The 12550-nt window shown below is 37.0% G+C and overlaps 1 protein-coding gene across 1 annotated transcript in view; it reads right to left on the reverse strand.

Moving 5' to 3' along the window:
- Nucleotides 1-378: 378 nt before the first annotated feature.
- The window catches only part of Xk (X-linked Kx blood group antigen, Kell and VPS13A binding protein), a 48968-nt gene continuing 36796 nt past the window's right edge, over nt 379-12550 (reverse strand). Inside the window, exon 3 of the mRNA XM_006976913.4 lies at nt 379-4791. Within this exon, the coding sequence (XP_006976975.1) occupies nt 3941-4791 (851 nt within the window). The 3' untranslated portion in view covers nt 379-3940. The remainder of the gene's footprint in view (nt 4792-12550) is intronic.

A 12550-nucleotide genomic window follows, 5' to 3' on the forward strand; every position in this document is an offset into this window, starting at 1 on the left:
TCATGTTTATCTAGAATTTTCATATATATATATATATGATACATAAATGTCATATGTTTATCATATATATAGTACATTTGTCTTTGTGTCATATACAACAACTGAGACAATTCAGCAGAATCTTAGTAGCAGTACCCAGCAGCATGGCTTCAATAAACTGAGCAAATTCTTGCACAAAAAGCAGTGTTTTCATGGACAGCTGTTGTATTGTAAGGCTCAGTCTTAGCATTCTTAAATTTTTCATGCTATGGCAGGAATTTCAATCTTACATTAAAAATATATAATCACAACAAATCATTTTCAAATTTATCTTTCAAATGGGTCTTAAATTTTAAAAGAAGTCATTTGAGGACTATAGAAGAAATAAAATGCAAGAAAAACTGAAAAAAATTAATTTATTACATGAAGAAACATAAACAATATTTGAGCCAGTGACTCAGAGAAGCAGTCCACAAAAGTTCATATCCACAATTCATTAGCTGAGATGTACTGGCACATACAACCATACTAAATGTTGTAAGAGAGATCCCAAGGAAATGCTGTGTTGTCAAGACAATTAATGCTAATGCTTATTTTCCCATTTACTACAATGAATTACATTCACATTTAATTAATGCTTTGAACAAGCCATTCAAGTTGTACTGTACAATCATCAAAAGATTCTTTATGAAATATATCAAGACAATAAACTTCTTTCCCATCAGAAGCTCTTTCTCAGATCCACTGGGTTTTTTTTTTTCTGCCAAGTACTAAGGGCTTGGGGCTATTTTTAAAATATTTATTGCATTGTGCGTGCGTGCATGTGTGTGTGTGTGTGTGTGTGTGTGTGTCTGTGTGTGTGTGTCTGTGTGTGTGTGTCTGTGTGTGTGTGTGTCTGTGTGTGTGTGTGTGTGTAAGAGAGAGATTCTGTGTGTTTACAACAGGGTGTGCTTGTGGAAAGCAGACAATAACTGGTGGAAAGTGTTTCTCTCCTTCCACCCTGTAGATCCCAAGGATGGAAGTCAGGGTGCTGCGCTTGGCGGCAAGCACCTTTCCCAGCTGAGCCATCTCACATGCCCTGAGCACGAAATTTTGTAATCAGCTGGTGGTAAGAGAGGGTAAGTGCAGAGAAGACCAAAGACCCATATGTTCACTCAAGACACTGATGTGGATGAAACTACTTATTTCATTTCAGACAGTAAATAACAAAACAAAACACAAACAATAACCTGTTTATGGTCTTGAATACTATAACAACTCTTTAAAAGGTATTTTGAAAATATTTTAAAAATATTTTTATATCTATTACTTAATGAAATCTTTCCAACAGATTTGTGAGGTAAGTTGGTCAAGTATATCATCTTAATTTGGTGAGTGAGGAAGCTGAGATATAGAGTAATTAAGTAAGCTCCTGGGAAAATGCCTATATGCCAAGAGACTGAAATAATATCTAATTTGCTAAAAAAGAAAAATCAGTCTTTATAAAGTTTGAATTGGGCCTTCCATGTCTGTTAGTTTATCACTGTTAGTTTTGTTTGAGGTCATTCAAGATGTTTACCAACTGTTTAAAGTAAAGGGGCTTACAATATATTTGAAAATTAAGAGTTTAAAAATATTTTGGGTCATGTTTCCAAAGCAGGCTGGGAAAATACAAGTGTCCTTACCCTTGTCTAATTCTGAATCTGCCTAGTAAGTGACAAGCTGGTAGTTGACTCTAGTCCCAGTCCCAAGGCAGAACCCGAAATTGGAAAACAATATCATCACCTCTACTCCCTAGTCACTGTGAATCTTCAAGGAAAGATGGTCTTTCACTTGAAAGAGTGAAAACATATGGTGTCTGTAAACAGAATGAAGGATCTGACAGAGGAAAGCATTTTGGAATGACGTAGGAACAGACTGCCTACTCTATTATTCATTCTGAACACTTTAAATTATGAAATAACCAAAACAAGAGTGCTTTAACATCTTAGCTTTGGTTTACCTGCAGTTGTTATATATTTTCAAAGACATTTCCCCCTGTATTACAGTTTTGTGGCTCTTAATATTTTAATATACAAAGTACAGAGAAATATCTATTGTATAAAGCATCATTTTGATGATGTATGCTAACTTTATCTTGTCCTATTAAAAACAGGAAAAGTGGTACGTGGGTCAACAGAGAATAGACAACCTTAAGTTTCATTTTTATATGTTAAAAGTAGTCAAAATGGATGTACTACCTGTGGATTCTCATAAAATTAAACTACAAACACTGACAAACCAGGTGAGTTACAAATGGGGAAAAATACCTCATGAAAGTAAAATGGCCATTCTACATTTTAGGACCTTACTGCATATGCATAATAAAATGGCATAAATATTAGCAGTGTGAATGACATGTCAAAGAATATTTGCTGTTTTACAAAGCCTCTAGTATAGTGAAATTTATTTACCAAATTAATTTTCATGTTTATGAAATTACTCATCAATTTGATACCAAAAAGAGTTTAAAAAGCAAATCATTACTAGTATAACAGCCAGATAAATGAGTTTTACTAATTTATGTGGCCAGAAAAGTAAATGTCTGCTCTATCTCATAGAAGCCATAAACAGAGGTACCTTTGAAATTTTCTTAAATTTTGCTACAACTCGCATTTAAAATTGGTGTAAACTTTATGGTCATCTGTTTCTAGACATTTCATTATCCAAATTTTAGTGCTAGAAATACTAGCACTGGTTACAGGCATTTTCATCAGACTAGTGATAATATTCTACCCGACCCTTTCAAAGGAAAATAAATAGTTGCAGATTAAAGAGAAATTTCACAGCAGATAAAAATGAAGATCTTATTAAAATGAATTCACAATTACGTCAAGTCAAAATGCATTTCATGAAGAACATCTGTTCATCTCACGACTTTCTATAACTTAAAACTTTTCTAACTAGGGGTGGTAACAAGGAAAACACTTCTTTCTTCAAATCATGAAAACTAAGATGTCATATATGCTTGAATTGGGGAAAAGATTTCTATAGGGTTTTCTAGAAACAACAGCAAATGAACTAAGTTCAATTTTGTTAAAAAAAAAAACAAAAAACAAAAAAAACAAAAACTTCCTGGCAGATGAGGAAGGAGGTGATAGGAATGAAAACTATTGGTTTTATATATTAATTTTAGCAAATTCTTCTAGAAATTTCCCAGATTTATAGGACAGGACTGAGTTATGAGGAGAATTGAGCCTACCTTCTAACCAATTCATATCTGCAGACATTTGGAGAAGTTAACAGTTTTATCTGTATAAACTCCCATCATTTTGACGTTTTTAACAACTGTCCCAGTCCATCCTGATCCCTAATTTCTTCCACATATGGAATGAAACTCAGCTTTCCTAAATTCCTCGGGAATCAAGTCCCCACATCTAGGCCCTTAAAACCAATGAAGATGGCATGCCGGAGTGGCTACAGCTGGTTATGTACAAAAAGTCTTAATGAGGTGAAAATGAAACATACTGATAAAACAAACTCAAACAGCTCTCCCTGTAAGCTACGATAAGAATGAGGTTGTAAAATTCCTAGGAACCTATTCCAACTATCACGGTGACCTTTGTATAAAGCTATATTCAGTAGTAGTAAAGCATCAGGCTACTGGGACAACAGTGTAGAAAACAAGCATTTCTCTTCATTATATCCGACGAACATGACCAGCTCAACTGAAACCTCAGGAATGCTGTGTCAATGAAATGGCCAGTAAGGCCTCTGCAAGAACCTAACCCAGTCAACTGGGAGACCAACTGTGGGCTAGCAGGCTTCCCTAGTGCTCTCCACAGCTGGCTCCAATCAAACGGCTCTAGAAAAGGCAGCAGCTCACAAGGAGTTGACAGCTAATTTCCTGCCGTATTCCCTGTGCAGGGCTCATTACGTGTATGAAGAATAGTTATTAACCCAGAACACAATATCCCTTTCTCATAAGAAGCCCCAGATTCCATTAAGCAGAGCACAGATCAACAGCACTCCACGTCTCAGTGGGCTCAGGACTTAACATACTGGTAGAAGGTGTTACATCTTGATTATGATCTTGGTCTTGATCTGTGCGTGACTTTAAGTCTGTATCTGCCTTTACTACTATCTCAGTGGATTTTCTTCTCACCCGGGACCAGCAGACACACCTGAGACATGACCTAAAGCTCTCAGAAACACTGGAGGAGAAGAGCTTTTTGCAAGGGTGAAAAAACTGATAAAACACAAGCATGAAAAGAATGCCCGTGCAGTATGCAATCAGTAGCTGCAGAATCAACAGAGGCGCACACACATACATGTATATGTCAGTTTTGAAAAAATACCACAGGAGCAGGAGGACAGAGTTCTCGATGAATCTCATCATGTAGTAAATCAGCAGCCTGTACCAATTCTGAGATTTGCTGATGAGGTCAGGACTGTCGATTTTGAGCTGTACAGCTGACCAGCAGAACATGTTGATACCAGCATAGAGTAAAGTGAAGAAACATAGTACGATGGTGGTACCCACCCTGCTCAGGGCCTTCTCAATGTTCTCGGGGAATGGGGAACCACTGTACCAGAAAAGGATCCAAGGGTATAAGAAGAAGCTGAAGAAGTTGACAAGTATGACTGCCACCACCCAGATCTTCAGGACAGAGGTAAAGAGGACCAGGACGATGACCCGAGTGGCAATCTCAAAGCTTCTCCATAGGAAGATACAGATATAGGCCAGGGGTTTGACTTTGACCTCATACTCATCGTACTTGATTTTGATGGCTAAGATGTTGCAACGTAAGGCTCCATACACAATGGACAACAGGGACAAGGTCATGATGACGCCTGAAGAGAGAAGAGAAAGAGCACTGTCAAATCTCACCTCCACCAGGAATCCTATGGCCAATGTTCTGCCATCTCCCACTCACAGGAATGAATTCCTCTGTATTACATATGCAGGCTACCTTCCATCTGTTGATATCAGAGACTGCCTGAGGACTTTTTCCAGAATTACAGAAGGCTGCTGTACACACATTCCTGTTAGGCTGAAGCACAAGGGAATTAAGATCCACGGGTGAACCCCTTAATAACTCAGGTCTAGCCCCAGTAAGAGCTAGTTTGCTCACCTTCTCTGTAGAGTAAGTGTGAAGAATGTGTTCTCTGCTATTTCCCATAGGCTTTCACTTGCAGTCACCTACTGTGATTTTTGTCTCATCACCTCCCAAGCCTCAGTTTCCTCTCATGCTTGTTACACATTCCCTTCAAATGCATGCCTCGACGCCTCTGGGTTTGCTTCAGAGGCGACTCAGACTTCAACTCATTCCTGATGCCAATCTCGGTCAATGAGAATATGAAGAGCCCTTTACATAATGTGTTTTGTTTTGTCAGTTGGTCTAGCAGCTTCTGCAGAGTCAAGACTGTGTCTAGCATTTCCTCTTCCCATCTTAAAAATACTTATTTTACTTTATTTATGTGTATGCCTGTTTGGTGGTTCCAACAGAGGCCAGAAGGAGGCATCAGATCCTTGGAAGCTGGACTTGCAGGTACTCGAAAGCCACCTGATGAGGGCGATGGGATCTGAACTCGGGTCCTCTAATAGAGCAGTAAGTGTTTTTAACTGCTGAGCCCTACCTCCAGGCTGTGCTATATCCTCTTGATGTCCCTCAGCACATTCCAGCAGTAGGCACACAAACAGAAGGCACTCAATAATAAATTACTCAAGATGTTTGCTCCACCAGAGACTGTTTTAGATGCTGACCATAGGAGTGCAGTTGGTTTCATTCTTAAAATGCTGAAAAAGGGACAAATCTTGCTTCTTACTAGGAGTCAGCCTGCCTTGAACTGAAAAGTTTTAACATTCAGAGATGTCTCAATTCCAGGTGTTTATTTCTCAAAATGGCTTATGGAAAATGGGTGGATCCAGCACTTATAAACAGTGGCAGTTTGAGGACACAGGATGTGGCCCATTTCACTGGAGCATCGGATAATGTTTCAGATTAGTATACAGTCAGCCTTGAGTTCTATTATCTAATAAATATACAACCACTTAGAGTTATGGGTACAGAGTGTGGTTAAAACAGAAATACAATCACTTATTACAGGATGCTACCACCTGCACCCATCAGCATGAAGAGGAATGGAAGAAGGGCTATGAATTAGGAACCATGAGTCTGGCTCTTGGTTTGACTTTTGCCTTATCACTTACACTGGGAAAATGGCAACCTCCCCGTCTTCAATTTTCTCATCCATAAAATGGGAATCATGATACCTTTCATGTTGATTCTTCTTTTGAAAAAACTGTCTTAAGCTGGGTGGTGGTGGCACACGCCTTTAATCCCAGCACTCAGGAGGCAGAGGCAGGCGGATTTCTGTGAGTTCAAGGCCAGCCTGGGTTACAGAGTGAGTTCCAGGAAAGGCACAAAGCTACACAGAGAGACCCTGTCTCAAAAAACCAAAAATTAAAAAACTGTCATAGCATGTTTTTATTTACTTTACAGAAGCCTTAGGTTCGTAGCAAAATTGAACAGAACCCACACACATGCCCAGCCTCAATCATTACTTTATCATCAAGCAGAGTATTGTATACATCATAATTGATAAAGCTATATAGACACATCACTATCACTGAAAGTGCAGTTTACATTAGGCTTTACTCTTGTACATCCTACAGATTTGGGTAAATATATAATACATGTGTCAGGCTGCCCTAAAAAATCATCAATTCTCTGTACAGCCATCCTTCCATCCTCTGAACTGATCTTTTTACTGTCTTCATAGTTTTCATGTTTTCCAGAAAGTCATATGATTGGAATCACATATTATGTGGGCCTTTCAGATTAGTTTCTTTCACTGAATTTTAGTTAAGTTTTTTACACTATATAGATATCAAGTGAGCTTGACAGCTCACTTATTTTTAGTGAAGAATAATATTTCATGCTAGTTTATTCACTTACCAACTGAAGCATAATTTGGTTGTTTCTAAGTCATTGCAATTATGAATACTCCTGCTACAAATACCCATATGCAGGCTTTTATGTAGACATTAACTTTTCAACTCCTTTGGAAGGAATACAAATGTGGTGATTGCTGAGTCACATGGTAAAAATATTTTGAGTTTGTATGAGACTGCAAAACTGTCATCCACAGTGGGGATCTCATTTTGCATTTCCACCAACAATGAATGAGGATGCAGCTCTTTCTCTGTATCCCCACCAGCATTTGGGGTTGTCAATGTTCTGGATTTTAACTAGTATACTTAAAGTGTACCATATAGTATCTTGGCACATAAAACTTTAATTGAAAGAAAACTGAGATTATCAATTCTTTTTTGTGATATTACACATACAAACCCATTACCAAACCTCAGACCCTTGAGATTCTCCCATACTATCTTTCAGCACTTATACCATTTCATTCTTTCCATTATGTTTGTTATCAATTTTGAGTTCATCTTTATAAAGAGTGAAAGGTCTGTGTTTAGTCACATTTTGCAGTTGTTCTACGGGGGATATGCAGTTATTCTAGCACTAATAATTGAAAATATTTTCCTATTGTATAGTCTTTGCTCTTTGGTTGAAGATCAAATTATATAGACTCTAAGGGGATCTATTTCTGGATAACATATTCTGTTCAACTGAATTTTTCTACTTCAATCTATTTTTCTACTCTTTTGCCAATACTATACCACCTTAAGTACAATACCTTTATCCATACCTGCCTCTTAAAATGCACATCATTTATTTCCACACATTACTAAAAATATCTCTATCTAAATGATACATAAAGGGAGGTAGTGAGATTTCTTAATAGGTAAAGATGCATACCCCTAAGCTTGACAATGTGAATTTGATTCCTGGGACCCACATAGCTGAAGGAAAGAACCAACTTTGTCCAAGTTGTCCTCTAACCTACATATACACATCACAGCATGCATGTGAATATACACATTCACACAAAAATTAATTAATTAAAATGATACATGAGAAGCAAGTTTTCTCCTTAAAGTCTGAGTAAATTGAAAAACTTACATATTTGATGAACCTAAAGACTCATATGCCTTGGTTTTTAATTTGCCCAAGGGAAGCTTAATTTTACTGAAAGTTATCAACTTTACTCACAGTTTTTGACACTGATTTTAGTTATCGTTATCATTCCCTGAAAGACTGGCATCTACTAACAACATCTAAAAACTATAAACATCATAATCATGTAGACTAGGAAGTAATTAGACTGAGTTGTTTTTCTTGAGAGGCTAATTCAGTGAACACTGTAATGCAGAATATTCATGTGGTTGTCTTTATATGTGTGATTACAGATGTTCACATCCTGAGGATCTAATTTTGAAGCCTTTTCTTTTATTACTTACATTTTTTCCACTACAAAAAAATACTATATATGCAAAAAACTAGTCATGTATAGTTAGAATGTAAATTATGCAATCATACATATAGTTATTTGTGTTAAATTTATGATATTTTAATCTGAAAATATGCATTGCATTAAACAAGATGAGAATTCTAATAATTTCCAGAATCTACTCAATTTTTTTCTTGCAAAGTCAACTATTTCCAAATAATATCCTTTTCTCCATCAAGAGAATTAAGCAATTATTACCCAGTTGGTGCTAAGTAATCAAGCACAGAATTATGAAAATGCAAAGCAATTATCTTTATGTCATATACTTCAATCACACAACTCTAACTAGTAGATGCTTATTGTAAAATGTCATAGAAATTGGGCCAAGAAAGGTGATACCCTAAGGCAATGGTTCTCAACCTTCCTAATGTTGCAACCCTGAATACAATTCCTCATGATGTGGTGACACATAAAATTATTTTCATTGCTATTTTATAACTGTAATTTTGCTGCTGTTATGAATCATAATGTAAGTATCCCATGCTCTTAGGCAACCCCTGTCAAACTGTAAAGAGGTCGCAACCCACAGGTTGCCTAAGGAAACAAAAAAACTTACACAAAATGCTTATAAATATTTCTGCCTCTAGAGGCAAGCTGTTATCTAAGAAATGAGTAGGATGATGCTCATGTAAATACACACATATCAACAAAGAGAAAAGTACATGAGAGGCAGATGTTGTAGAATATTTGTGTACCCTGTGTAAAGATGTTTTACTGTGATTGGTTGAGCTGAATGGCCAACAGCTAGGCAGGAGAAAATAGTCAGGATTTCCGGGGAGAGAGGGAACAAATAAGGCGAAGACACCAGGAAGACACGAAACGAGTCAGACATTCAGCACAGAGGAGACACATGATAGAAGGTAGGTTGTTAGAAGCAGGTGAATTTGAATTACAAGTGCTAGTTGGGGAAAAGCCTAAGATAAGATCAAGCTTTCATAATTAATAATAAATCTCCATGTCATTATTTGGGGGCTGGCAGTCCAAAGCTAGTCCATCGAGAAAGCTTGCTACAGGCAGAAATAGTGGAACTCTGAACTTTGACAAAGAATCTTCTCCATCTCCCTAGTGAACCAGACCTTGCCTGGTACCCTTCAACCATATACCTTCCTGTCCCTGTCTTCATCTTCCTACACATACAGAGACCAAGTCTTTAGGGGTTCTCTGACATCATTTCCTAAACTTATCTATTTATAGCCAACACAGAAGGGGGTTACTTGGCAATCCTGCTTATTTAAGTAGTTCTTTATCAAAGTCTAATATACTTTAATAATCCTAGCCTCATCTTTTATCACAATTGCCTTGTGATAAAATTTACACAATTTTAGGTAAAAAGTGAACTAAAAGGCTTCAGCAAATTCTAAAACCGTGGCACAATCTTGCTTCCTCTTACCTAATTCTAGTGCATTAAACTTGTGCAAGAATTCAGCTATCTCAGAGAAACTGTCACTAGGTATGAATTTGCTAATTTCTTAACACCAAAACCTTAACCTTTATACAAAGAGGTGAACATTCTTTTCTTGCCCAGAATTCTGCTTGGAGAAGGAATTCTATTTGTAGGACCAGAGGATAGTTTCTATGTGGCTGTAAATTCATACCAAAGGCTGCCCATAAGATAGAGGAGGGTAGATGGTGGTTCTCTGTTATGTAATTGCCGTCTGAAGACATCAAGTTTTCAGTAAAACCACTGAACTCATGAAATACTTGGGTCAAACAGACATTAATAAAATTAATGAGCTGGGCATGTTGGTGTACGACAGCAACCTAAGAAGCCTCAGGCAGGGCTGTAAATTCAAGGCCATCATGAGGTACTTAACTAGACCCTGTCTCAAAATAATAATGGACCATGTTATGGGGGTGGGGCAAGAATGGAGAAATCCGAAATGGATATGGAGTGTAAAGGTAAGGGAACCTGGAGATAGTTGACACACACAGTAAGCTGCTAGAAATTCAAGTTTCAAGCAGACTCTGAGATTCCAAGAATCTCACCTTTTGTTTCTGTCAATTCAGTAAACAAAGTGTCTCTTATCTAGATCTTGGATTGTTGCCTTACTACACTCATGACTGGTTTTCTTCTCAAAATCTTTATTGTATCAAGTACTGTTGTTCTCCTCCAAATTGTCAATTGCTCTCTCAATGTTGGCTCTTTTATCTGAGTATATGAATCTACTTGAGTCAGCTGCATCTAAAAAGTATCCTTCATTTCCAAAACTGTACAAAATTGTTTTGGGAGACTTATGTAATAATAAGGAACGGAAGGGGAGAATGGTGGGAAAGGAAAATAAAAAGGAATGGGAACAGAGATAGGTAGATGAAAGAAGAAAGGATATCCCCTCTTTACCCTGTATTTTCTTTTGCCTGCTATTATATATACTCTAGACACTTTTCAGGAAATCCTCTTGAGTTGTTTCTAACCAATACACTCACTTCCTAGTCCTCCACTCCCTGCTGACTGAGTCACAGCTTTGTGTTCCTTCACGATGTATCTTTGCTGTGCACTATCATCTTCACTTCTGCCTATAACTGTAGGTGCCTCGTTTTCTACTTTCTCTCTCACTTTCATGGCAGCCCATACTCAATGCCTTCATGAGCACATTTCCATTTTTACTCAGGAAAGTTTCATTTTCTCCTGTTATGTCTGTCATATTTCTCTTGCTAGATATTCTGTAGGTACCCCCAAAAGCAAAATATGCACCCTCAAACACAGAGCAGGAGGGAGGTGGGAGAGAGGATGGGAGGAGTGGAGGGAAGGGAAACTGCGGTCAGGATGTAAAATAAATAAATACAAATTTAATTAATAAAAAAGAGGGACCATCATCACCATAAGCTTGTGCAAATCTTTCTTTAGTCCTCTCATCATGAACCAATCCTCTGCCAGCTTTAAGCAACTACCAGTCTACTTTCTGTCTCTATGGATTTCCTTAATCTTGAATTTCATATTAGTGCAATAATATAATGAAAGACTTTTTTCACTTACTGGTTTTATGTATCATGTATCAACACTTCATTCCTTTTTATGGCCAAGCAACATGTAGGTTGTTTCCAGTTCTCAGCTACTGTAAGTAGTGCTGCTATGAATAATCCCCTTGACTGGATAGGAGTTATTGGATGGCATAGTAATTTTATATGTAATCTTTTACAGAACTGCCAGCCTGATTTCCAAAACAGTTACAGCATTTTACATCACAAGCAGAGTATTAAGATTCCAATTTATTTATATCCTCACAAGCATTATTTATTATCCAACTTTTAACTTTAACCACTCTAAAGGACGTGAAGTTTTTTTCTTGGGGTTTTTATTTCCATTTTCCAGATGACTTAAGGGTATTTTTATGTGCTAAGTGGCCAAATGTATATCTTCTTTTATTGCTATTGTTTCTGAACTGTGGATAAAATTCATAAATTTTATCTTGTAAAGGTGTTCCCCCAAACTCAGCAGTCAGATCTGTACAGACTGATATGCTATAGAATAAAACATTGATTTATTTTATTTATACATATTTACATGTATAAAAATACAAATGTATTTATACATACCTGTGAACAAGCACTTAAAAGGAAAGGGAGAAAAATAGCAAAACCAGAAAGGATTTCCATGATGGCAAAAAGGCAGATTCAATTTTTTGTTCCAATATTCCTGCCAAGAACAACTGACAACTGACCCATTATGTACACAAAGGCATTAGAAACTGACCAAAGTACTGAAAATTTCTGGGGCTGAAGAATAAAGAATAAAGGTTCCTAAGGAAAATTCTGAAGCTGTTTGTTCCCTGTAAAATATTTACTCAAATAAAAGTAGATACTAAGAGATTAAAAACTGGAATGAAACTTCCAGCAGACTCTCAAACCTGTTGGGTATGTGAGTAAACATTGACTTTCAGCCTCAAAATGGCCTTGGTACATATCACAAGGTTTCTGACGGCAAAAAAAAAAAAAAAAGACACTAGGTTTAAATGTAACTGAAAAATAGACTGAGTCCTCACAAAGACTAAAATACAGATTTCAGTTGATTGAGGTTGTGATCTACCCAGGTTGATTTGCTAGTTCAAGGCCATGACATGAACAAAGCAAATTAACTTATCCAGAGCTTCAAACCATCTCTTCTCCTGTATATACATATTTGGAGTAAATTAAATCTAACATAGCATGTAAACAACAAAGTCAAAAATATTTGCATACAAGTATCAATGGA

This window comes from Peromyscus maniculatus, chromosome X (assembly GCF_049852395.1).
Source record: "Peromyscus maniculatus bairdii isolate BWxNUB_F1_BW_parent chromosome X, HU_Pman_BW_mat_3.1, whole genome shotgun sequence".
Lineage (NCBI taxonomy): Eukaryota > Metazoa > Chordata > Mammalia > Rodentia > Cricetidae > Peromyscus > Peromyscus maniculatus.